General features: G+C 46.5%; 1 protein-coding gene across 1 annotated transcript in view; it reads left to right on the forward strand.

Moving 5' to 3' along the window:
- The first annotated feature begins 3,955 nt into the window (after positions 1 to 3,955).
- ARHGAP35 (Rho GTPase activating protein 35) overlaps positions 3,956 to 27,906 on the forward strand; it is a 51,296-nt gene continuing 27,345 nt past the window's right edge. The window contains exons 1-2 of the mRNA XM_083369646.1: positions 3,956 to 4,327; positions 24,000 to 27,891. Of these exons, the coding sequence (XP_083225772.1) occupies positions 24,199 to 27,891 (3,693 nt within the window). The 5' untranslated portion in view covers positions 3,956 to 4,327; positions 24,000 to 24,198. The remainder of the gene's footprint in view (positions 4,328 to 23,999; positions 27,892 to 27,906) is intronic.

Here is a 27,906-nt window from a genome sequence, read left to right on the forward strand (position 1 = left end):
CTAAGTAGCAAGCTAGATGGATGAGAGCGGGCATCATAATTTCAAAAGCCACTTTGCCAAGATTGTCATTCTTGGCGTTGCCTGGGGAATTCTGGGAGATTGCCTGGCCTCTTTATGAAATGGATTTGGAAGAGACCACATGGTAGAACACAAAGTCCACATAATCTGCCCTTAAAAAGATCAAGAAGCAGAGGATGGAAAAGACTGCTGTGAACAGTTGTGCCGTTCTTCATGGAATCTACAATGTTTTTCTCCAACTTGCTGCTGCCCAGCTGTGTTAAAAATCCCATTTTAGAACCGAAGTCCATCTCTTTCAGAGGGTGGCAGGAAGAGGGGAAAAGAGAGCCCTGGGTGCCAGCCACTTCATCGTGCCATCTGGAATGTCACTTGCCCTCCCTAGGATGCCCACAGGAAGAACCATATTTGTGTTATTTTAAAGATTCCTGGGCAAAGCTCAGGTCTGTGACAAGGCAGGTTTCCAATCTTGCAGTCTGCGAGTCAAAATAAGAAATCTGATTTAAATCCCGAGAGATCACCCCCAAAACCATGGACTTTGGCTGAAAAGTAATTGATCTCAGCAAGATCTTCACTTTGGGGTTGCTTTTCTCCTGTTGTGGAAAACATGTCCGTGGGTCTTCCCTTCGCTCCCCCACCCATTTTCCCCCCAAGTACTGGTAGTCATCAATTCCACAATTGTGCCCAAACTTCAAGATCCAATCTGGGTTAGTCACCAGGACCAGAGGTTTACTTTTCCAAGCTTTCGGACCCGTGCTGGAGTCCATCTTCAGGGAACTTCTCTCTACTGAAATATGGGTTAATTATGGGTTTATTAACATATTATAGTAGAGAGGTTCCTTGAAGATGGGCTCCAACACAAATCCCAAAGCTCGGAAAAGTAAACCTCTGGTCCAAGTGACCAATTCGGATTGGATCGTGCAACATTATCCTGGGACACGTATCTTTGCCTTCATTTGTGACCCCAAATTTCCTATTGCTAAGCAAGACAATTGCTAAGTGAGTTTTGCCCCATTTTATGGCCTTTCTTGCCACACTTGTTAACTAACACAATTGTTAAGTGAATCTCACTTAACCACTATCTTGCTTAGCAACAAAAAAATTGGGCTCAATTGTGGTTGTGAGTCAACATCTGCACCAAGAATTATCCTCATAACTGCTCTTTCAGCTTAATTCCCTGTTGAACCCCAAACAGGACCACCCCAGGTTATCTTCATACCTGGGTTGAGTGGTCCTTAATTAGCTCCTAAGCGATTAGTATTTGAAATCCACAAGTCTTAAAAGAGGAGGAGGACTGTGGGGACCTTGGTGCTCTTTGAGCTAAGTGGTTTTCTTGCAGAGGTTTCATGACCCAACTAGGTAACATCATCAGTGCTAGAAGGGAGGGGGGTTTGTGGAGAGGAGGAGGAGGATTGTGGGGTCCTTGGCGCTGTCTGAACTTAGCGGTTTTCTTGCAGATGTGGGGGGTTGCTGTTTAAGTACCAATAAAAAAGTAACACCCCACTCACATTTATAAGACAAGCTGCTAGTATATAGAGAGGAGCCCCCCCTCCTCCCTTACAGCCCTGACGACGTTCCCTAGTTGGGTCATGAAACGTCTGCAAGGAAGCCATCCAGTTCCGAGTCCCCCAGGGACCCCGCAGTCCTTGCCCTTCCCCAGCATCGGAGCCCCCCGCAGAGCCGGGGCTTCGCTCAGGGGTCCCAAGGCAGAGCCGGGGCTTCGCTCAGGGGTCCCAAGGCAGAGCCGGGGCTTCGCTCAGGGGTCCCAAGGCAGGGCCGGGGCTTCGCTCAGGGGTCCCAAGGCAGAGCCGGGGCTTCGCTCAGGGGTCCCAAGGCAGAGCCGGGGCTTCGCTCAGGGGTCCCAAGGCAGAGCCGGGGCTTCGCTCAGGGGTCCCAAGGCAGAGCCGGGGCTTCGCTCAGGGGTCCCAAGGCAGGGCCGGGGCTTCGCTCAGGGGTCCCAAGGCAGAGCCGGGGCTTCGCTCAGGAGTCCCAAGGCAGAGCCGGGGCTTCGCTCAGGGGTCCCAAGGCAGAGCCGGGGCTTCGCTCAGGGGTCCCAAGGCAGAGCCGGGGCTTCGCTCAGGGGTCCCAAGGCAGGGCCGGGGCTTCGCTCAGGGGTCCCAAGGCAGAGCCGGGGCTTCGCTCAGGGGTCCCAAGGCAGAGCCGGGGCTTCGCTCAGGGGTCCCAAGGCAGAGCCGGGGCTTCGCTCAGGGGTCCCAAGGCAGAGCCGGGGCTTCGCTCAGGGGTCCCAAGGCAGGGCCGGGGCTTCGCTCAGGGGTCCCAAGGCAGAGCCGGGGCTTCGCTCAGGGGTCCCAAGGCAGAGCCGGGGCTTCGCTCAGGGGTCCCAAGGCAGGGCCGGGGCTTCGCTCAGGGGTCCCAAGGCAGGGCCGGGGCTTCGCTCAGGGGTCCCAAGGCAGAGCCGGGGCTTCGCTCAGGGGTCCCAAGGCAGAGCCGGGGCTTCGCTCAGGGGTCCCAAGGCAGGGCCGGGGCTTCGCTCAGGGGTCCCAAGGCAGAGCCGGGGCTTCGCTCAGGGGTCCCAAGGCAGAGCCGGGGCTTCGCTCAGGGGTCCCAAGGCAGAGCCGGGGCTTCGCTCAGGGGTCCCAAGGCAGAGCCGGGGCTTCGCTCAGGGGTCCCAAGGCAGGGCCGGGGCTTCGCTCAGGGGTCCCAAGGCAGGGCCGGGGCTTCGCTCAGGGGTCCCAAGGCAGGGCCGGGGCTTCGCTCAGGGGTCCCAAGGCAGAGCCGGGGCTTCGCTCAGGGGTCCCAAGGCAGAGCCGGGGCTTCGCTCAGGGGTCCCAAGGCAGAGCCGGGGCTTCGCTCAGGGGTCCCAAGGCAGAGCCGGGGCTTCGCTCAGGGGTCCCAAGGCAGGGCCGGGGCTTCGCTCAGGGGTCCCAAGGCAGGGCCGGGGCTTCGCTCAGGGGTCCCAAGGCAGGGCCGGGGCTTCGCTCAGGGGTCCCAAGGCAGAGCCGGGGCTTCGCTCAGGGGTCCCAAGGCAGAGCCGGGGCTTCGCTCAGGGGTCCCAAGGCAGAGCCGGGGCTTCGCTCAGGGGTCCCAAGGCAGAGCCGGGGCTTCGCTCAGGGGTCCCAAGGCAGGGCCGGGGCTTCGCTCAGGGGTCCCAAGGCAGGGCCGGGGCTTCGCTCAGGGGTCCCAAGGCAGGGCCGGGGCTTCGCTCAGGGGTCCCAAGGCAGAGCCGGGGCTTCGCTCAGGGGTCCCAAGGCAGGGCCGGGGCTTCGCTCAGGGGTCCCAAGGCAGGGCCGGGGCTTCGCTCAGGGGTCCCAAGGCAGAGCCGGGGCTTCGCTCAGGGGTCCCAAGGCAGAGCCGGGGCTTCGCTCAGGGGTCCCAAGGCAGAGCCGGGGCTTCGCTCAGGGGTCCCAAGGCAGGGCCGGGGCTGCCCGCCAAAGGCCCCAACCGGGAGGAAAGCAGCCCCGAACGGCCGGGCGCTCGCGGAACAAAACCCAGCGGCGGGGAGAAGAGTCAGACCCCTTTTCTTCCCCTACCTCCCGGGAGGGGCCCGGAAGAACCCACCAGGCCCTCCCCGGGGGCTTGGCGGTGGGCTCGGCCGGGGAGGTCCCACCCCCCGCGGAACACCCCTTCCCAGCAGAGAACGAGCGTGCGCGTGCGCGCCGCTGCGCTCCAGACTCCGACTGCGCCCCTCCGCCCCGCGCGCGCGCTTCTTTCCCTCCCGCGCGTGCGTGCGTGCGCGCCCCCCCGCCCGGCATAGCCGACCCGCCCCCGCCCGGCGCGGGCTGAGAAAGGCGGGGCTACCCCGGCGCAGGCGCGTTTTCTCCCTCGGCGCTCCGTTCCGGGGGCGCGCCCGCATCCTCTCCTCCTCAGGCCGTAGCGTCAGCCCCGCCCCCCGCTCGGCCCCGCCCCCCTGCTGGCTCTCCCTCTCAGGCTCTGCCGGCGGCGCGAGCCGCGGCTCCTGCGCCAAGGATCGGCTCGCTGGGGTGCGCGTGCGCGCTAGTGTCGGCGCGCGCGGCCCCTCTGAGACGCACGCGGCCCCGCGCCCCGTCGCTTCTCCCTCAGTCGATGGTGCCGCCGCCGCCGCCGCCCCTCAGCCTGAGGCGAAGGCGCCTCCTCGGCCTCTCCCGCCGCCGCCAGCCCCCGCCGGCCGCCCGGCCTCCCCCTTCGCCCCTCGCGGCGGCCGGGTGAAGGAAGGCAGGCAGGAAGGGCGGGCGGGCGAGCGAGCGAGCGAGGAGGAGGGAGGGAGGAACATGGCGCCGCCTCCTGCGCCCTCGCCGCCGCCGCCGCCGCTTCGGGTCCTCGTCCGCCCCGCCCCGAGAGCCCGGCCTGGCCCGGCCCCGCCGCCCCCGACCCGGTGAGTCGCCTCGCCTGCCGCCGCCTCGGCCCGGCCCGGCGGAGGAACAATGAGGGGGAGGAGGAGGAGGCGGGGGTCCCGGGGGAGACCCTTCCCCACGGCGCCCTCCTCCCCCGGAGAGCTGCCGGCGAGCGGGGAGCCGTGGCGGGGAAAGGGAGGCGCCCCTCGGAGGGAGGAAGAGCCTTCCCTGCCTCGGGGAGGGCCAGGTGCGTCCTCCCCCCCCGTCGGGGATGCAGCGGGGGGGGAGCGGGAGGAAATGGGTCGCCCCTCCCGGCCGCCCCCGGGCTCGGAAGAGGGCATCCCTGGCGGGGAGGGCTGCCTGTCTAGCTGCCCCCTCCGGGGGAGAGAAACCCCCCCCGCCCCTGCCAGACTTCCCACCCTCCCTGCAAGCCCGGCGCCTCCGTTCGGGGCTGGGCTGGGATGTGCTGGGCGGACCCAGACAATGCGGGGCCTGGAGTTCCCCGGGTGCTGCGGGATCGGAGGGGGGGGCGTGGGGGGGGGCTGGAATTGAGGGAAAGGGGAGAAGAGGAGCCAGAGAAAGTGTGAGGGACAAAAGGCCGCTGCTGTTGCTTTGGGTGCGCATGGGGGGGGGCGGCTGGGAAGAAGGAGGGACCATTTGCTGGGGGGTGTGAGAGAAAAGGCTCAACTAACCTCTCTCAACCATCAGAAAGCAGCCAGAGATCCGTTTGGAGCAGCAGGGAGAGGATGTGAAGGCTTCTGCTTGGGATCCTCTTGCTCTGGGAATGTTGGACAGGAACTGGGAACCATCTTTCCACAATTGGGGGGGGATCTTGGGTCCTCCCAATGAACAGCCGGAATTCAAAATGGTCCTACTTTGCCACTGGGAAGGGGGGCTTCCTCCAGCCCTGCTTTCTTAAGGAAATGGGAATTCCTGTCTCCTAAAGTTGAAGTTGGAATACAGGTAATTAGTCCTCGGTTTACAACCATTGGTTTCGTGACAGTTCAAAGTTACAATGGCGCTGAAAAAAGTGACTTATGACCGTTTTTCACACTTAACAACCGTTCCAGGATCCCCGTGGTCAAAATTCAGACACTTGGCAATTGGCATGTATTTACAACAGTTGCACTGTCCTGGGGTCACGTGATCAGCATTCGCAACCTTCCCAGCTGGCTTTCCATGAGCAAAATCAATGGGGGAGGCCAGATTTCGCTTAACGACCCAGACGATTCACTTAACAAGTGTAGTGAGTCACTTAACGACCATGGTAAAAAGGTCGCAAAATGGGGCGGGACTTGCTTAACTAATTCCTTGCTTAGCGGTGGAAAGGTTGGGCTCGACTGAGGTCACAAGTCTGTATGTTGAGATCATGTGTTTGCTGCAGAACTGAAATGAATGTTGGGATTCCAGGGTAATCCATGGGAATTGTATCTATTGCCCCAGTTTTAGAACTGAGGGCGCATTTGGGGGGACAGGGTCCATACCGTTTCATTGTGAGCGTGTTGTCTCCCCCTGCTTCATTTCCTGTTTCCTAAAATGGTCAGACTAAAGTTGGTTTCACACTTCTCTGTACAGATTTAGCATAATGTTCAAAATGAGGCTCAATTAGGGCCTACCTGCGTGAGAGAAGTAAAATGAGGTGCTGTTTTCTGCGTCTCCGTTTTTGCTTACATCTGGCTCTCCTGGGAACTCATGTCCAAACTCTCTGCAGAATAGCATCCTTTGGCTATTTGTAGTCATCCTTTCCGCAAGTCAGTAATGCTTAGGAAGCGAAAAGAGGCTTTCCTTAACTTGTGGCTGCAGATTAAAATAGAATATTTTGTTTGATGCGGTAGAATTTATCAGGATGGTGTTACTTTAACAAAGCCTTTGGGGAAATGTCATAATACCAGTCAAGCTCAACTTCTGGTGACTTTGTGGATGTATCCCTCTAATTCTCTTGGCCACACTACAGAAGCAGTTAGGGATTATGTTCTTCCAAGATGTTTTTTTTTCAATTTCCTAATCCTGGAAAATCTGTGATTCTGTTCTCTACCATCCAAGCCAAACTGGACCAGACTCTGCCTACCTTCCAAGCCTAGACAAAATTGCCTACTGTAAAAGCCATCCAAAGCACGGGGGGGGGGGGGGGTGGAGAAGAAAGCAGTCTAGCATTAAGGAACATGCCCTCTACATTTTCCTTCTAAATTCTCTTCTTCTCTCTATAGCAGGGGTAGGCAACCTTGGCTCTTTTATGACTGGTGGACTTCAACTCCCAGAATTCCTGAGCTAGCATGGCTGGCTCTGGAATTCTGAGAGTTGAAGTCCACGAGTCATATAAGAGCCAAGGTTACCTACCCCTGCTCTATAGTATATGGTTGAGATACATCAAGGCTATGCTTGCCTTCTTAGGCTTATTCTTCCAGGTCACATGTGCTCTTGCCATTACGTTTTCCCCAAGGTTGGATTGACAGCAATAGCCTTTTTCTTTAGAATCTCTTGATTGTTCTGTTTGAATAATTTAATTGGAGGAATGTAGTCTTTGTGGTGGACATGACATGAATATCCAGGTTCCTTCTTTTGGAAAATTAGAATTGCTTTTATTTTAGGAAGCTTTGAACTTAACTAATTATCCTAAAAGACGAACAGAATTTTCCAAGGGTGAATATCTGAGAATATAACACCATTCCAGCAATTTTCCTTTTTTTTCTTCTTGTCATTGTCAAGGAATCATCAAAACATCATCCTTACATACTCTTATATAGCAAATAAATTAGAACATGCAAATGACAAATAACGAGCATTCTGTTTACTCTGCAAGTGCAAAGACTCCATCACTCATTTAAAAATGAGTCCACATTTTCATTTATATAGATGTATTTTTGAGATGTTAGTAATCATCAGCTGCCTTATAGAATGGGAAATATGCGTTTATTAAAGTTGGTTCAAATGCTCATTAATATTTATCAGCTTCTCGTCTACTTTGAGGTTTTTGTTTTACCATGTTTTGATATCAATTATTACTGATATGGACACCAAAACCATTTTTTGTTTGCTAATCTTTTATACAAAATAATATATTTTATCATTATGTGCAATCACGAAACAGTGACTCTTTTGCAGAACTAATTCTGCCAATGATCATAATTTCTGTCACTAAGGTAGTCATGAATTTTTAAGTCTTAATGGTGGTGGAGAATCTTAGCAAGGATGTTAGCAAATACGTTTATTATTTGCTGATTAAATAAATAATTTCGATCCTGAAAGGCCATTTTAGTTTTATTTGCATCTGAGTATTTAGTTGCGAAGTAAAATTCAATCAAGTTTGTTCTCGTTCTCTTTTTGGAAGTTCTGAAAATACTGTCAACAGCAGATTTTCAGGATGTGGCAGTAAATAGTTTTGTTTTTTTCCATTCCTTCACACAGGATGGACTGAAGCCTTAGACCCTGCTTTTAACCACCATTCTCATCCTTGCAGGGAAATGTTGGTGTGTTCTTTTGTAAGAACGTTTTATATACATTAAGTAGGCAGCTTTACCCATGGCTTGTTTTCCTTCTGGTTTCCACTTGGTTGTAGGAATTCCTTCTCCATGCTGAAAGTTGAGAGAGGGAGAAAATGCAAAACAAATGTTTTTATCTGTTTTCAGGTTTTGATGGCTGTAAGGCTCCTTAGTGGCAAGATTTTCAAAGGTTGTTACATATTCTTGTTTCTAAGGTTCTTTGTGTATTCTGCAGAGGAACAGATTTTGTTCTTTTTGTGGGGGTTCTGGAGGAAAAAATTGGGGTGCTGAAGAGAGAAGGATCTAAGGGAAAGACATATATCCCACTATTTTTCAGTTAAAAGTAGCTTAGGGTTTGAACTGAAACCTGAGCAGATTTGATCAGTTCCATGTTTGTCTTGTAAAATGAACTCTGGTATTCTGATGAAATTTTGTTGCATTTTGTTCAATCAAGTTTGGTTAGTGTGAATGATTTTATATTTTTCTATTTATATATAGCTCAGTCAATCTGTGCCTAACTGCATTTTTGTAATTGATGCCTTATTTTTTAATAATATATTTACTTGGAAGTTAAGTGCATTCGTAAAAATATTATCAATATTTTAGGATGCAGCTTAAAACAGGTCTAAAAAGGCGTACAGTACTCCATTTCTTATGGAGTCATTTTGACCTTGTCCTCAAATAGCAATTGAATGAATAGTTTGAATTGTGTTTCAGGAACAAACTAACACTTTGCTGTAAGTGTTTCTAACCCTGTTCATTTACTATTTTTAACTATAGAACTGGCTACTTGCATATTCATCATAGCAGATAAGTTTTCACATGCAGCCTAATCCCAATATTAATTTCCTACTTTTGATGGAGATGGAATGGACTCCTGAGCCATTTTAATGTGGTCGAAAAATCTACTGGGATAAGCAGTGAATTTCAGACCAAAAAAGAAAAGTCCAGTTGCGATGACTCAAGTTCCCGTTATCCTAGGCAATCTTCCTACCTTTCCTTTTGGTCAAATTGAATTCCTTCCTTATAAGCTTATCAAGAAACCACTTGTCTTTTAGCTGCCCTCCTTTTTTCTGAAATAACACAGTCATTGTGTGCTGACAGATAACTTTAACAAAGTTTTTGTTTGGTCTTAAGCACTTCATAGGAAACTGGCTGTCTTTGTTACTGCTTCAAGTTGGTACAATTTGCTGCTAAATATAAACATGAAGTTTAAATTGTATAATTTATATGTTCTGCAAAGTGCTATAATTACTAAAACCTACCTCGTCCTTGAAGAACACACACATTTAGTGTAAGAAAATGGAATGATGCTAGGAAATTACATATCAAGTTGCATAACATAGATGGAACAAATAGGGGTGTTGCTATAATGGATAAGTATTTTGTAGCATATTGCTTCATCAGTGAAACCAAAAACATTGGCACTGTGATTTCCATCCATATGGTTTGCAGTGTAATCCACCAAATTCAGCGCATCCCGATAAAGTGTTAGGTTGCTGACTAAACATTTCAAAAAATAAGTTAGCTTTATGTGAGGCCACTTGGGTATGATGTGAACAAGCACTTTGACAGTGTACAGTGTGGGTTCATGCTATTCATTATTAAATTTATTTGCCACCCATCTTGTAGTTCAAGGCGACTCTGTGTGACTTTGCACCTACCCAAAATGTGATTTGTAGGGATATACCCCAGCATTTTAACCAACCATTCAATAAACCATCAATAAATCTAGCTACTTTGTTGAAGAAACAGGTATTTGTAAATTGTATTTTTTTAAATCTCATTTCTGATTTAGTGAGAAACCTAATGTGCCTTGCCTTTCAAAGAAGTATACTGTACCTTGCTGTAAAATTTACAGCAAATTTATATGGTAGTTCTCTGGAATTTCTGGCAAGTTGGTAGACTTAAAATGCAATAAAATTCCTTGAAGGTCCAATAATAGCCATACTGTGTTGATTTTTTTTATTCTGGACAAGAATAGAAATTTATAAGACATATGCTCAAGAAAATTGCATACTTCTAAGAATCTAATTTTTCTATTTTCAAAATATGCTTCTACCATGCTGAGATTTTTTTTCAGGATGAAGTGATTTAAATCAAGCTTTCACTTTCCAAGTCAATTATTTCCTGAACAATTAGTTGCTATATTAGTTAAAACATTTCTATTGCTGATAATTGTAACCTTTACATTTCCCAGGCATAATGTGGGAGTTCTTCTCATCTATCCCACATGCGTTTAATTTATATAAAAAACCAAGAAGTTGGTTTCCAGAAGCAAGAAGCAGTTATTTCTTAATATAGCTATTTTTCTTGTTCAGCCTACTTTCTACCACTAATCATAATTTGAAGAATCTATTTTTTCTACAGACAAAATCTTTTGAAGGAAACAGCAATTTCATGGCAACTTTTTTTGATTAATTTACATCTGAGAGAAAAATTCACATTTTTGTCTCAGTTCATTCTCTCTACAACTAACAGCGAGTAAGTTAGTGGATTTGCCTGAGATTTAGTTGAATGCGAGCATTTTGGCTTCAGTGAGACATACATTGATTGACTGATTGTGTGCCATCACTCTCAATGACCACTTAAATATTTTTCCATAGGGATCTATCTCTAACCTAATCCTTTTGGTCAGTATTTCTCAACCCTGGCAACCTGAAGAGATGTGGACTTCAACTCTCAGAATTCCCATGGTTGGCTGGAGAATTCTGGGAGTTGAAGTCCATACCTCTTCAAGTCGCCACAGTTGAGAAACACTGCTTTAGTTCTTCCATCAGTGTATCCATCATCACTGTAATTGAGTCCATCCATCCCGTTGCGTCATAATCATTTTTATCTTTTTCCCCCATCTTTGCCAGCATTATAAACTTTCAAGGGAACTAGATCTTTGGTGTTAGATGTCTAAAATATAATTTGAACCTGGTCATTTGTGCCTCAAGTGAGAAGTCTGGATTGATTCATCCATTTGTTTTCTTGGCTGTTCTTGGTATTCTCTGGAGACTTCAGTACCAAAGTTCAAAAGCATCAGTACTCTTTCAATCCTGCTTCTTCAGAATTGAACTTTAATTTCCATCGCATGTCACAGGGGAAAACATTGTCAATTCTCAATATTTTTTCCAAGGCTTTCAGTGGTTTTCTACCAAATGCTGTGGCATATTTCTCTACTGCTGGTTCCTTAATTGTTGACAGTTGATTTCCACTCTGCATAGAATACAGAATATAATGTTAGAATTCAGTTCAAAAGCTTCTTTCTGTAGCTGCTTTGTGACCCAGGGAAAAGATGCAGCTGCTTTAAAGCATTGCCAAAAAGTATTACATTTGGGCCACCATATATTCCAATCCGCAGATGATACCACTCTAATGGCAGAAAGTGAAGAGGAACTGAAGAGTCTCTTGTTGCGAGTGAAGGAGAGTGCAAAAGTTGGGTTGAAACTAAATATTAAGAAAACCAAGATCATGGCATCTGGCCCTCTCAATTCCTGGCAAATAGATGGGGAAGAAATGGAGGTAGTGACAGATTTTATTTTCCTGGGCTCCAAGGTCACTGCAGATGGGGACTGTAGTCAAGAAATTAAAAGACGCTTCCTCCTCGGGAGGAAAGCCATGGCAAATCTAGACAGCACACTAAAAAGCAGAGACATCACCATGTCAACAAAAGTGCGTATAGTCAAGGCTATGGTCTTCCCAGTTGCAATGTATGGCAGTGAAAGTTGGACCATAAGAAAGGCTGAGCGCAAAAGAATTGAGGCCTTTGAACTATGGTGTTGGAGAAGACTCCTGCGAGTCCCTTGGACTGCAAGGCGATCAAACTGGTCAGTCCTAGAGGAGATCAACCCTGACTGCTCTTTAGAAGGCCAGATCCTGAAGCTAAAACTCAAATACTTTGGCCACCTAATGAGGAGGAAGGACTCACTGGAGAAGAGCCTAATGCTGGGAAAGATTGAGGGCAATAGAAGAAGGGGACGACAGAGAATGATGTGGCTGGATGGAGTCACTGAAGCAGTAGGCGTGAGCTTAAATGGACTCCAGAAGATGGTAGAGGACAGGAAAGCCTGGAGGAACATTGTCCATAGGGTCGCGATGGGTCGGACACGACTTCGCAACTAACAACAACAACAACAATATTCCAATCCACCTTTTTACAATTAAATTTGAACTGCTGCATAATACTTCAGGGCTGTAGCTTTAAATTTTAATATGTTTCTGTTGCATCCCTACAAACATGGCTGGCTGGGGAATTCTGGGAGTTGAAGTCCACAGGTCTTAAAGTTGCCAAGGTTGGACACCCCTTGCTAAAACAATTGGGTTGTAGCTGCTGAATAGGCTGTTCAGATGCTGATGCTTTTATTCCTTAGCAATGACTTTTTTACAGTAGCTCAGAGCATGGTGTTAATTGTCTTTCTAAACTGATGAGATAAGACTGATGCAAGCAGAGGCTTCTCATCAAAGATTACTACTGGGCGTCATTATTTCAGTTACTTACTGGCCTAAAATGTATTGATTATCTTTTAAAATGGAATTGAAGATGCCTATGGATTGATAAAAGCTGTGTTAGCAAAAGAATATACACCAAGTTGGTCATATTTAATAAACGACAGGCACATCACCAGGCAAGCACATTAGAAGAACAGGAACCATTGTTCACCTGACATGTATGTTTCAGAGTGTAGCGGTTTAGCAATAGGTCTGCTCGTCTGCATATTCGGTATATTCTTTTTTCAGGAATGAACAGCTGGTTGCCTGTGAATAGCTCTCAAGTAGGGTGTGAAGGTATGTTATGGCAGGACTCAGCCTTTGCAATTCAGTGCGTTCTTTGTGCATTAAGATTTCTTTTAAGTATCCTTGTTACTAGATGTAGATTCATATCTCTTTTGTGGACTGTCTTTCTTCTGTTAAAATTGTAAGAGCTGGTAATTTGGGGTGTTCCCCTCCTGGAAAAAGAACCATCGTAGTTGGATTAAAAGATTGTTTGGTTATTAAATGCATTGTTCATCTTACACCCAGGGAAACTGACAGTCTGATCTTAACTGAGTTTTGCAGGCTAAAGGTGCTTAGAGTAATATGCAGTAATGGACCAAGTGCTTACCAATAGACCTTGTAAGTCATTATGGTCATAAGTTGAGGCACCCATGTGACCAGAAGTAATTGTCTGGCCCTTTTCTGTGGTGGTCACTAGCAAAACTATTCATTTGAAGAGGTGCTTTTTGCTGAAAACCAGTGATAAGCACTGCAAATCACAGTCACGTGATTGTGGAATGGTACAGCAGGTGTGCAGCTGACTACCCATGTGTGGGGGAGCTGGTGTGACCATTTATGATGGCCTGGGATATTTCATGTGCTATAAGGTGCCCATTTCATAGCCATCATAATTTTAAGCAATGATAAAACTACTGGCCATTAAGTAAATACATTATACTAACATGATAGGCCGCCAAAATACTGTTTTGTGAAATCGCCCACACTGTTTTAATGGAGGCCACTGCTTTAACATATTTTTTCTCTTCCATTCTGCTATATTTGGAGCTAGAATAGTTAGTTCCCACAAGAAGCTAATCTCAGGCTAAAAATCATAATTTCTGTGTTCACATAAGTGTATGATAGTTTAATGTGATGGCCTGGTATTCATAACAGGCCGCTAAGATAATGACTGGGTTTCCACAGCACTCTGAACCACCAAGGATCAAACCCCATTTTACCATAGTGTCCTGCAAATCCAGCCATTTGATTAATCAGTTTCTGTGAGTTCAGAGCAGTTTAAAATTAAGGTAAGTTGTACAGTATTTTAATCTGAAGTGGTATTTTATCAATCAACAAAAGAAATAGATAGTCCAAGACTTAGGACTACAATTGAACCCCGAACTTCTGTTCCTCGGCAAGCCAGTTAAGTGAGTCTTGCCCCATTATATGACTTTTCTTGCCACAGTTGTTAAATGAATCACTACAGTTAAGTTAGTGACACGGTTGTTAAGTAAACCTTAACTTGTTAAGAGCCGTAGTGGCGCAGTGGTTAGAATGCAATATTGCAGGCTAATTTCCTGCTGATTGCCAGCAGTTTGATTCTCACCAACTCAGGGTTGACTCAGCCTTCCAGGGTCAGTAAAATAAAGACCCAGATTGTTGGGGGCAAGAGGCTGGATGGCGTCACTGAAGCGGTAGGCGTGAGGTTAAATGGACTCCAGAAGATGGTAGAGGACAGGAAGGCCTGGAGGAACGTTGTCCGTGGGGTCGGACACGACTTTGCAATTTAACAACAACAACATATAAGGCTAAGTGCTAATCTGGCTTCCCCATTGACTTGTCAGAAGGTCGCAAAGGGGGATCACATGACCCTGGGACACTGCAGCCGTCATAAATATGAGGCAGTTGCCAAGCGGCTGAATTTTGATCACATGACCATGGGGATCCTGCAATGGTCATAAGTGTGAAAAAATGGTCATAAATCACTTTTTTTTCAGTGCCGTTCTAACTTTGAATGGTCACTAAACAAATGGTTATAAGTCAAAGACTACCTGTAGTATCTTGAAGAGTGTGGAAGTAGAAATAATGCCAGTGTATCAAATAAATTGTGGGTGCTATCTTCAGAGGATCCTTTCCAAATAGTTTTATTTTGGTGGATTCCTTTGTCCTAAACTCTGAAATGCTTCTGCTGAGAGAAGGATTACAGAAGAACTTCTGTCTGCAAGAAAGCCTGTTAGCAGCCCTGGTTCTGCTTCTCCTGGGAATGTCTTGGTTGCAAGTTCCTCTGAAATGGGAGGAAAGCAAGAACAATGTCCTTAGTCAGCATTTATTAATTTCAGTGGGATTTGTGCAGGTAATATTCCCCAGTGGATCTACCCCTCTCTTCCCAGCTGTCATTTGGGAAGTTAAGCCCTGCTTGTTACTTCTTGGTTATAATTACAGATGTCTTAAATAATATTTTCAACAGTATCAGTCCCTTTTGAAAACATCTTTCTCCACTACAAATGCTCCTAGAAGTGCAGAAGACTAGTTAGTCTTCAAAACCTTCTAGTTAGTCTGTCAAAACCTTAAATCAGTTTTGAATGGTTTATAATCCTCCTATAGATAAACTGGGTAAAACAGGAAAAGAACCCAGTAATAAAATTATGAAATTGTATACAAAGTCAAGGAACCATACAACAGTGATCAGTACACTTGTACAGGTAATCCTCGACTTATAACCGTAATCAGAACCAGGAAATTTGTCATTGTGTGGTGCGGACATTAAGAGAGGCGTCGTGTGACTGCACCTGATTTTACTACCCTTTTTGCTGCGCTCATTAAGCGAGATATCACAGGATTGTGATTTGCAACCTTCCCTGCTGAAGAGGTTCCTAATTGCAATCAAGTCACCCTGGAACGTTGCAATCATGGCAAATGCCAGCCACTTGCCCAGGGCTCAGATTACGACCATGCCACTGTGAGGATCCTGCAACAATTGTAAGTATGAGGACTGGTTGCAAGGCACTTTTTTCAGCACTGTCATAAGTTTGAGTGGTCACTAAAGAATAGTCGCAAGTCGAAGATTACCTGTATCAAAGGAAGGATGCAAATATATTTGTTTCTATCTCAAAGATCTGTTGAAATAACCAGCACAGGTAGTCCTGGACATAACAGCAGTTCATTTAGTGACCATTCAAAGTTACAACGACACCAAAAAAAGAGACTTGTGTCTGTTTTCCACACTTACGACAATTGCAGCCTCCCTTGTGATCACGTGATCAAAATTCAGATGCTTGGCAACTGGTTCAGTCTTATGACCTTTGCTGTTTCCAAAGGTCACGCAATCCCCTTTTGCAACCTTCTGACAAGCAAAGTCAATGGGGGAAGCCAGATTCATTTAACAACCAGGTTACTAACTTATCAGCTGCGGTGATTCGCTTAACAACTGTGGCAAGAAAGGTCGTAAAATGGGGCAAAGCTCACTTAACAAATGTCTTGCTTAGCAACAGAAATGTTGGGCTCAAGTGGGTCGTCGATCAAGGGCTACCTGTATATGGGAAGAGGGCCATGAGTTGAGAACGCCCACCTCCGAGGATGGTGTCATTCTTCCGAAGACGAAGCACAGAAGGAGCCCCACTCTTCCTGGTATCCTTGGCTGTCCAATATGCCCAGGTTCACAGCCTTGGAGGCTTCCTTTATCTCAACAGCTTCAATTCCTCCTCAACTCCCATCTCCACTTAGTTAGCTTTAATGACCCAGCTGGGAAGGCGTCCAGGCTGCTTGGCGAGTCTCCAATTCCTCCACCCTCCGATCCGATCAGCGGCTTGATGCTTCAAAGTGTTCTGATACCACAGGAACAGGAGGGCTTAACTACCTACCGTAAGCTAATAGCTCCCATCCTTTGCAGGGATTCTCGGGCGTTTTTCCTTCTCTGAGAATGCTCAGAATTATGAGGCAGGTGAAAAAGGATGCCAGCACGGTGCCTTTGCAAGTTCTCTTTCTCTTTGGTTATTGAGGGCTATTAGCTTTCCTTCTTAGGGCTAAGTTTGATTCATAGCCTGCTCTTTCTTAATTTGTCCATTAACAGAAAATGGGTGGTGGTGTGTTGTTTTTTTTAGCTCATTGGACAGTCACACCAAAAGAGAAGGAGATGACAAAAATTACTCATTCTCTGACCGGCAGGTAGAAAATAAACTTCGCTGAAAGGCAGCAGTGCCCAGCCTTGGAAACTTTTAAGGCTTGTGGATTTCAACTCCCAGACTTCATTGCAGAAATGTCATGTGCTTTACTCGGGGCTGCTTTGGAGGAGATCTTGCAAGCTGCAGTTGGGGCAGAACACTGGTGCCCACCTGCTTGGCAGGTGAGAGTCCGTTCAGCCTTGTAACGGCAACCCCACGGCCACAGGACTACATGGGCTTTTAATAGACTGGGTACGGTTGAGATGGTTGGCTTTAGACACTGAAAGCGTTCCTGGACGGGTTCCCAGGAATCTGCAGGGCTGCCTAGGTACAATTGAGCTTGATGCTCCCGGTATAAATAAATAAATAAATAAATAAATAAGGTAGAAGCATAGGTGCCCCAGATGATACTTTTATGTAATGATCCCCATTTTCTGAAATAAACTCCCTCTGGTATCTGACTTTGACATCCTTCTGCAAGGGTTTTGAATTGTCGTGCTGCCTTAATAGAATTCACTTGTTTGGTGTGTAGATTGTAGCTGATAGGCTATTTCTGTGTTGTTTTATGCTGTTCTTTGCTGGACAGTTTAAATTGTGCAGCAGTTTGTGCATGTTCCTTCAGATGAGGTGCTACAGAAGATTAATACGTATAAATGTTACATTTATTCAATGTATAAATGGCCATGTTACATTTCCGAACAATTCTGGACTGCTCAGAGTAGTTTTGGAATACAGATAGTCCTTGTTTTACGACCACAATTAAGCCCAAAATTTTCATTGCTCAATGAGATAGTTGTTAAGTGAATTTTGCCCCATTTCACAACCTTTCTTGCCACAGTTTTCAAGTGAATCACTGCAGTTGTTAAAATAGCAATACGGTTGTTAAGTGAATTCAGCTTCCGTGTTGATTTTGCTTGTCAAAGGGTCACCAAAGGGGATCACATGACCCCGGGACTGTCATAAATACAGGCCAGTTGCCAAGTGTCTGAATTTTGATCACGTGACCAGGGGGGTGCTGCAATGGTTGTAAGTGTGGGAAAACGGTCATAAGTCGCTTTTTACAATGCTGTTGTAACTTCAGACGGCCGCTAAATGAGTGGCTGTAAGTCCAGAACTACCTGTAGTTAGTTATATGTCCAATAAGAACCCCTGTTTGGAACTCAAAATACTTCAGACCTGAAATGGTCTGCCTACTCGGTGTACTTTCCCTAATTCACAATTGAAGGTCCGGTCCAGTAGTAGGGAAGCCAGTGAGCCCGGCTCCTAGACTTGATGGTTCCTGCCTGCTCTTCTGTTAGTGACTTTTCAGAGGGAGGCTTGGTCTGAGACCTCCTATATGTCCTGCCTCTAAGAATAGCCCATCTGTTGCCTGAGATTAAACATTTCAGATCCAGATGGTTAAAAGCTTCAATCAGCCTTTCCAAAGATACAAATGACCCATTTCAGAGATTTTCTACACTTCAGCCGCCATAGGGCAGTGAGACAATTTATGGCTCTGCGAGGAACTCCTTTTCCCATTGTCAGATATACAGTATATTCAGCCGACTGAAGCGTCTCCTCTGGCGCTGTTTGTGCTTTCAGGCTCATTGGCCATTTGCTTTATTAAAAGTGATTTTTAACAGCATGTAATTTTAAACACTCGAACCACACCAGGCTGAAAGCAAGCCTAAGTACAAATATCACAGATATTGTTTGCCGAACAAGCACCCTTAAATTAAGTTAATTTGTGGTGAGTTTCAAAACGGTTGCAATTGAGGCATGTTTCCTTTTGGTTAAAAAGAGCATCCAGCAGACAAGAAAGCTGATTTAGTTGTGAGCTGCTTGTGGTATGGAAGCGTTACTTGTTCCTTGATGATAAAACATGAAAAAAATAATAGAGTCCTACTTCTCTGAATCAGTGTAGGATTAATTAAGGTTGGCTGCAGTTCTGTGGTACTTCTCTAGCTAGTTAACTACTGTAACCTTCTGGGCTGAGGAATTTTCTCTTGTTTCCTTGCAAATGAGTAACTGTTTCACAGATATATGATAAAATATATGCATTTGTGACTGGCTAGACACTTTACATTACACTAAGACTATGATCTGCTTTGGATTTAGCGTAAGGGTAGGCTGTCAGTAGCCCTGGGAGTCCTCCCACCATCACGATGTCTGAAAAACTAATGGCGCCTATCCCTACTTTGTTGAGGTAGAAAGCATATGAAACTGTTATGTAAGCCAAGGGTTCTCCAAACTTGGCAACTTTAATACTTGTGGACTTCAACTCCCAGAATTCCTCAGCCAGTATGCCTGAGTCTACAAGTCTTAAAGTTGCCAAGTTTGGAAACCTCTAATCTAAACCCTAAATTAGGCATAGCACAATGAATAAAATAACCCAGCACAGTGGATAAAACAAAGTCCCATAAACTTCCCAGAGGAAGTACCCTGGCCTGCTGACGTACATGATACAGAGTCACCTGTTGGGCCCTCAACTTGTCCATCACAGCTGATGATGCGTGCATCCCTGGCTTAGCCTGATCCATTTTGATTTGTAAAGGATATATTCTGGCAGTTGAGGTCCAGACATCTTCAAATGGCAAGACTGGCTGGGGAATCCTGGGAGTTGAAGTCCACACATCTTAAAGTTGCCAAGTTTGAAAACAGTTGCTCTTAAGTATATATATGTAGATGTATTTTACTCATAAGATTCTCCAGAGTTGCTTAGTTGCTATATTGAGAACTTAAAGTACTGGTTATAGGGATGAAGCTCTTGATCCTGGTGAGGGCCAATCCATACTTTGGAGGCTGGGGGGAGGAGGAAGAGAGGGATAAGATTCCAGTGGAGATAGACAAAAATCCTCCATGTACTATCATCCCCATGAATGGCTTAAGATATTACCTATTTAATGTATTTTTTACACCTGAATCCTGCTTTTCATGCATGGATCCACAAAAATCAATTTGTATGTAAAACAACATGTTTTACAGAGAGGCCCTCTGTATTTGCTGAATAGTAATAGAAACTTGAATTCTTTAATCTGGCATTATGTAAAACCCCTGCTAGATTGAGGAGAGCAGCAAGGATGGCAAAACATATAAGGTCAGGAAAATTCTCTGTAGAGTCAAAGGAATGAGGATGGGATAAAGCAGATTTTATCTGGTTTCATGGGTATTAGATGTTGGAACACTTGGATTGCAATTCCCCCCCCCACCAAAAAATTTTTTTAACAGTTTTCTTGGTAGGAAACTTGCTGACACAGTATAATCATGCTACTTTCTTGCTTAGAAAATACATCTGCTAAGTTTGAGCCCAAAAATGCCACAAAATTTCATTAAGCTCCTGTAAATGTTTTAACAGAGAATTGCTCACTGGCAGTTTTCCAAATTGGAGAACTTATTTGCCCCGTTATTTGTATTATTTCATTTAATAGAATGTCTCCCACATCTTTTCTAACCCAATTCTACCTTTTTTGTTAAGGAGAGGGGTGGTATCATTTGTAATGTGGAAACTTCTAGCACGTTCACAGCAGCTTTATAGCTTTTTAAAATTCTTTAAATGGGAAGCTGGTTGTACAGAGATAGTAAAATCATAACATGATACTCTTTTAGTACTGAAACCTCTCTCTCTCTCTCTCTCTCTCTCTCTCTCTCTCTCTCTCTCTCTCTCTCTTTCTCTCTCTCTCCATCCATCCTATCTTTTGGATATGTGAAAAACCCAGCCTTCTAAATTCCTCAGTGGGGACTGGAACCAGTTAAAACAACAGCTACCTTTGAGGTGTAATTGTACTTGGGATAAACTCTTGGTCAGATTCAGAGCAGGGTTGAATTTCTACTCTGTGCCAGCTTCCTCCTTCCAATTTTTTTAAAGAATTCGGAATGTTTTATCTGGTGACTCAGCTGATTTTTAAACTACTGCTTAGAAAAATTGAATGTACTTGGGATCAAATGTTCCAGGCTTCTTTTTCTAACTCAGACATACAATAGCATTAAAAACTTACAGCACCCTTTTGTCTTTTGTAATCCATTCTGAATGAAGAACTAGTTAAGCAGCATTATTTAATGATCAGAGCAAAAGGTATTATATACTGACTGCTGATTCAAAATCTACCATTGGTCATAAATCTAGAGGCCACCCTTGTTATCCTGCTGCCAATCCCCCCTTTTCAAGCATAAGAAACAGATTAAATCTATTTTAGAGTACACCCCCAGATTAACATGCCTAATATGTTTCAGAATGGTTAGAGCTGAAACAAATTGCTTACTGCTTTTTAATTAACCTCTGTATTACTACCTAGCACAATAGAATAATCCACTTTGTTCTCTATACACAAGGAGGACAACGTGCCATACCTGAACCTTAAAAACAAAACCACGAACCATTCAGTAATTAGGGAGGAAGAAACATGATATCCGTGTTCCCCAACTTGGTGCCCTCCAGATGTGTTAAGCTCGCTCAGAAGAGAAGGACATTTGTAAGCCAGTCCTTCTGGAAGGGGCTGAGTTGGGAAACTTTAAATTCTACAGGTACATGTCGACTTACAGTCATTCATTTAGTGACCTTTGAGAGATAAAATGGCACTGAAAAAAGGGGTTTATGACCAGTCCTCACACTTACGTCCGTTGCAGCATCCCCATGGTGAGTGTGATCAAAATTCAGGGGCTTGGTAAATAGCACCCATTAACAACAGTTGCAGCATCTTGGGGTCATGATCGCCGTTTTCAATCTTCCCAGCTGGCTCCTGACAGGCCAAATTGATAGGAGAAGGCGGATTCACTTAACATCTGTGTGATTCGCTTAACAACTTCAGTGCTTCATTTAACAACCATGGCAAAAGGCATAAAATTGGGCACAACTGTAAGCTTTTTTTACAACCTAGCTTGCCCATAAAAAGCAGATATGTGGCTAATTCTAAGGATGTGATATTGTTTGGTTTATTTATTTGATTTATATTCATCTTTTCTTTCAAGAGCTTGCGAGAATCTTCCTTTAATTTATGGTTTCCAAAGTTGCCAACTTTAAGACTTGTGGAAGTTCAGGCCCACAAAAGCAACTTTTTGAGTAGGTTGGATGGAGAGAGCAAGACTGCCCTAGAATCACCTCGGGAGCTTTTGTGGTGGAGAACCTGGGTCTCTTCATTTCTAGTCCACATTTCACCACTGCATTCTCATCCATTGAAATTAATATTTAACTGCAGGGTAAGCTCATCTATGAAGCTGACCTAACATTTCATTAGTGGATCAGTCAGCTCAGTGAGTGAGAATGGTGATTCTTTTGTAAAGTAGACTATTTAGACAGTTTCTTTTATGAATATCTTATTTTGGGAAAATGTGGAAGTGGTGTTGCCCTCTGTTTGTTTGTGTGTGTGTGTAATTGTTCTCCTTTAAGGAAGTGTTTCTAGTGCTTTGGAAATACAGTATGTTGAATCTGCCAGCAAAAAAAAAGACTGCTAACCCCCAAATTTTCAGTGGAAAAGTATTAAACTGCAAAATTCATATTTTGGCAAAGCTTTTAAAGGAAGGAAACCCACACTTGAAACAGGTTCGTATTTTTGACCATTGCTGTGTCCAAAGGTCATGTGATCCCTATTTTGTGACCTTCTGACAAAGTCAATGGGGAAGCCAGATTCACTTAACAACCGAGTTAGCAACTTAACAACTGCAGTGATTCACTTATCAACTGAGGCAAGAAAAGTTGTAAAATGGGGCAAAACTCACCTCACAAATGTCTCACTTAGCGAAATAAATTTTGGGCTCAATTGTGGTTGCAAGTTGAGGACTACCTGTATGCCTGGCAGAGGTGACTCCCTAGTTTCTCCTTAAAAGTACCATTCTCATTGGTGTCGTCTTCCTCTTCCTCCCATTCCATGCTCTGCCGGCTTCCCTTTCTCTACCTCCAGAAGAGGGGGAGAAACTACGAGGGACCCACATTAAGGCGCATTTGCATCAGTCCATCCTAACAGAAGCCTTTTTTAAGTTTCAGCTGCTGCCTCCATAACTTTGTCCCTGGGCTGAAACAGGACTTACTTGTGGCATTGTGGGCAGGACTTTTTCCTTTGGCTTCCCAGAGAGAGAGAAAAAAGAATCGATAAACAGAAGGCCAGCTCAAAACAACTTCCTTAGTCGATGTGCTGGGCTTTTCCTTTGGCAGGCTCTCTAGAAAAGAATGTGTGTGCACACACAAGCCGTTTCTGGAATGTCGCACTGTTGGGTCTTCTACAGAAAGCACTTCCTTTTTTTTTCCTGGTGCAAAATGTGGGGTGGGCCGAACTCTGACACCTGGGACGGCTTGGAAATAGCTTACAAGATAAAGAACTGCCTTATTGTTGTTGTTAGCTGCGAAGTCATGTCCGACCCATCACGACCCCACGGACAGCGTTCCTCCAGGCCTTCCTGTCCTCTACCATCTTCTGGAGTCCATTTAAGCTCACGCCTCCTGCTTCAGTGACTCCATCCAGCCACCTCATTCTCTGTCGTCCCCTTCTTCTCTTGCCCTCAACCTTTCCCAGCATGAGGCTCTTCTCCAGTGAGTCCTTCCTTCTCATTAGGTGGCCAAAGTATTTGAGTTTTAGCTTCAGGATCTGGCCTTCTAAAGAGCAGTCAGGGTTGATCTCCTCTAGGACTGACCGGTTTGATCGCCTTGCAGTCCAAGGGACTCGCAGGATTCTTCTCCAGCACCACAGTTCAAAGGCCTCAATTCTTTGGCGCTCAGCCTTTCTTATGGTCCAACTTTCACTGCCATACATTGCAACTGGGAAGACCATAGCCTTATTAGCCAAACACTATTAAAATGCAGGCTCTCCTGTGTGCTATCTATAACAGCAAGCTGTTTCTTTTCTGGAAGGAAGGGGTGGAGAAACTGCCTTTGCAAGGGACCGTCTCCCCTCCTGCTGTTGCTTGGGCCCCCATCCATGACTTCTTTTCTGTAAAGAGGAGATCTGGGACACCCTGCGTTGGTTTTTGGCAAATGCCTGAGAGAGATGATTCCACACATACCTTTTAAGGCAGGGGTCCCCAACCTGTGGGCCATGGCCCACTATCGGCCCGTGGCCTATTTGCAGCCAGGCCATGTGAGTGGTGTGCCCGTGCCCGCCACTCACACAAATGAAGCTGTGCTCCTCACACAAAACCATCCCCTCCCCCCACACACACACATACCAGGCCACCAACCTGGAGAGGTTGGGGAACTCTGTTTTAAGGCACAGCTTGCAAGTTGGCTTGAAGGAACTGTTTTTTTTTCCTACACTTTTAAAACCTGTGCCTTTTAATGATTTACTTTTTGATTTGTGTGAAGGTGTGGTCTAGTGGTTAAGGCACCAGGCTAGGAAGTTGGGAGATGGTGAGTTCTACTCCCACCTTAGGTACAAAACCCAGCTGGGTGACCTTGGGCCAATCACCAGGAGACTGAGTTCTAGTCCTGCCTTAGGCACAAAAGCCAACTGGATGACTTTGGGCCAGTCCCTCCCTCTCAGCCCAGGGTTGTTGTTGTGGGGAAAATAGGAGGAGGAAGGTGTGTTGGATGTGTTTGCTGCCTTGAGCTACTTGTAAAAATAATAAATGTGGGATACTGATAAATAATAAAATAAAAAAATAAATTTCGACCATCCTGATCCATTTCTTGTTTTTCTTTCTTTTTCCAGGGAAAAATGCTGAGCATCCAGTTGTGAGGATCAGTGACAACTGAGCTGCTGGTGGCCACCAAGAGTGAGAACAGTTGTCTTTGCTGTGCTAATCATCCTTAATCTGAACTGCCAGTAGCGCCCCTCAACATTTTGAGGTTGCCCAGGAGAACCCTGATAGCCTAAAAAGCAGCCCCGCGCAGAACAGGATGTTTGGACGATGATGATGGCAAGGAAGCAAGATGTCCGCATTCCCACCTACAACATCAGTGTGGTGGGTTTGTCCGGGACCGAGAAGGAGAAAGGCCAGTGCGGCATCGGGAAGTCCTGCCTCTGCAATCGGTTTGTGCGGCCGAGAGCAGACGACTTCCACTTGGACCATACCTCCGTTCTCAGCACCAGTGACTTTGGAGGACGGGTGGTTAACAATGACCACTTCCTGTACTGGGGAGAAGTGGTGCGCTCTCTGGAGGACTGTGTGGAATGTAAAATGCACGTTGTGGAACAAACAGAATTTATTGACGACCAGACTTTCCAGCCGCACCGCAGCACCGCCCTGCAGCCCTACATCAAGAGGGCCGCGGCGACCAAATTGGCCTCCGCTGAAAAGCTCATGTACTTTTGCACCGATCAGCTCGGCCTGGAGCAGGACTTTGAGCAGAAGCAGATGCCCGACGGGAAGCTGCTGGTAGACGGCTTTCTCCTCTGCATCGACGTCAGCAGAGGCATGAACAGGAACTTTGACGAGCAGCTCAAGTTTGTCACCAACCTCTACAATCAACTCGCCAAGACGAAAAAGCCCACGGTGGTGGTCCTGACGAAGTGCGATGAAGGGGTGGAGCGGTACATTCGAGATGCGCACACTTTTGTCTTCAGCAAAAAGAACCTTCAGGTGGTGGAGACCTCGGCTAGATCCAACGTGAATGTTGACTTGGCTTTCAGCACGTTAGTGCAGCTGATTGACAAAAGCAGGGGAAAGACTAAAATTATCCCGTATTTCGAGGCTTTGAAACAACAGAGCCAACAGATTGCTGCAGCAAAGGATAAGTATGAGTGGCTGGTCAGCCGTATTGTTAAAAACCACAACGAAACCTGGTCTAACGTCTCACGAAAGATGCAATCCTCTCCGGAATATCAGGATTATGTCTACTTGGAAGGGACCCAGAAAGCAAAGAAACTTTTCTTACAGCACATCTTTCGCCTCAAGCAAGAGCATATCGAGCGGAGGAAAAAGATGTACCTGGCTATGTTGCCTCTTGCCTTTGATGCTCTGATCCCAAACCTGGATGAAATCAACCACTTGAGTTGCATTAAAGTGGAGAAGCTGCTGGAGACCAAGCCAGACTTCTTGAAGTGGTTTGTAGTGCTTGAGGAGACGCCCTGGGATGCCACCAGCCACATCGACAACATGGAGAATGACCGTATTCCCTTTGACGTGATGGACACCTTGCCTGCTCAGCAGCTCTACGAGACCCACCTGGAAAAGCTGAGGAATGAGAGGAAGAGGGCAGAAATGAGAAGGGCTTTCAAAGAGAATTTAGAGACGTCCCCTTTCATAACCCCAGGAAAACCTTGGGAAGAAGCTCGCAGTTTCATCATGAGTGAGGATTTTTACATGTGGCTAGAAGAATCTGTGTACATGGATATTTACAGTCGGCACCAGAAACAAATTATCGAGAAGGCCAAGGAGGACTTCCAGGAACTGCTTCTCGAGTATTCAGAACTCTTTTATGAGTTGGAGCTCGATGCCAAACCTAGCAAAGAAAAAATGGGGGTCATCCAGGACGTCTTGGGGGAAGAGCAGAGATTTAAAGCATTGCAAAAACTGCAGGCCGAACGAGACGCCCTGATCTTGAAACATATTCACTTTGTCTACCATCCCACCAAGGACACTTGTCCCAGCTGCCCGGCTTGCGTAGATGCTAAAATAGAGCACTTAATAAGTTCCAGATTTATCAGGCCCTTGGATCGCAATCAGAAAAACTCGCTTTCCGATTCCAACATCGACCGCATCAACTTAGTCATTCTTGGGAAAGATGGACTTGCCCGTGAGCTGGCGAATGAGATCCGAGCTCTTTGTACGAACGATGACAAGTACGTGATAGATGGGAAAATGTATGAGCTCTCCTTGAGACCCATCGAGGGTAATGTCCGGCTCCCGGTTAATTCTTTCCAGACGCCAACCTTCCAGCCCCACGGCTGCCTCTGCCTTTATAACTCTAAGGAATCTTTATCTTATGTTGTGGAGAGCATCGAGAAGAGTAGAGAGTCCACCCTCAGCCGAAGGGACAATCACCTAGCTCACCTTCCCCTCACCCTGATTCTGGTAAACAAGAGAGGGGACACCAGTGGAGAAACACTACACAGTTTAATACAACAAGGCCAACAGATTGCGAGTAAATTGCAGTGCGTGTTCCTTGACCCGGCTTCCACCGGCATAGGATATGGGCGCAACATTAACGAAAAGCAGATCAGCCAAGTCCTGAAAGGCTTGCTGGATTCAAAGCGCAACTTAAACCTGATGAGCTCAACTGCAAGCCTTAAAGATCTGGCTGACATTGACCTTCGGATCGTCATGTGCTTGTTGTGCGGAGATCCTTTTAATGCTGACGATATCCTTCTCCCCGTTCTTCAGTCCCAATCCTGCCGGCCCTCCCCGTCTGGAAGCAGCAATTCCGTGTTACTTGAATACCCCATTGGACCCCACAAGAGGCGCATAGAACTCTCCTTGCTGTCTTTCCACTCCGCCTTTAGCATTCGCAAAAGCTGGCTGGTCCACGGTTACATTTTGTTTTACTCCGCCAAGCGCAAGGCATCTCTGGCTATGTTGCGTGCCTTTCTTTGCGAAGTGCAGGACATTATCCCGGTTCAGATTGTGGCGCTCACGGAGGGCTCCATCGACGTTCTAGACAATGATCTGAGTCGAGAACAGCTCACGGAGGGGGAGGAAATTGCTCAGGACATCGAAGGGAAATTCACAAGCATGCCCTGCAGCCAGCCTCAACACAAGCTGGAGATTTTCCACTTGTTCTTCAAAGATGTGGTGGAGAGGAAAAACATCATCGAGGCGACCCACATGTACGACAACGTGGCGGAAGCCTGCAGCACCACGGAAGAAGTGTTCAACTCTCCCCGAGCCGGCTCCCCTCTTTGTAATTCCAACCTGCAGGATTCTGAAGAAGACATTGAGCCTCCCAGCTACAGCCCTTTCAGAGACGACAGCTCCATGGCCACCTTCTCCAAAGACCTTTCCAAGCTCTCCATGGAACTGGAGGGCAACGATGGGCTTTCGGTCTTCTCTGTGATGAGCACTTTCGAAAGCAAACTGAACAACAAAGTACCTCCGCCCGTGAAACCAAAGCCCGCTGTCCATTTTGATATCACCAAGGGAGATCTCGCTTACTTGGAGCAAGGACACCGAGAGGGACAACGGAAACCGGTCTCCTCCAGTAGCTGGCCACCTACCGATGGCTTTGACCCTTCAGATTATGCCGAACCCATGGACGCCGTGGTCAAACCCCGGAACGAGGAGGAGAACATCTACTCTGTGCCTCACGACAGCACCCAAGGCAAAATCATCACCATTCGGAACATCAACAAAACCCAGTCCAACGGTAGTGGCAACGGGTCAGACAGCGAAATGGACACCAGCTCCTTAGAGCGGGGGCGCAAGGTGTCGCTAACTAGCAAACCGGTGTTGTATCGAACCCGATGCACGAGACTTGGGCGATTTGCCAGTTTCAGGACCAGTTTCAGTATAGGGAGCGATGATGAGTTGGGGCCCATTAGGAAGAAAGAAGAAGACCAGACGTCCCAAGGCTATAAAGGAGATAACGCTGTAATTCCCTACGAGACGGCTGATGAAGACCCCAGGAAAAGAAATATCTTGCGCAGCTTGAGGAGGACCACCAAGGTAATGTGTGTGTAT

Source organism: Vipera ursinii (genome assembly GCF_947247035.1).
Source record: "Vipera ursinii genome assembly, chromosome: 9".
Classification (NCBI taxonomy): domain Eukaryota; kingdom Metazoa; phylum Chordata; class Lepidosauria; order Squamata; family Viperidae; genus Vipera; species Vipera ursinii.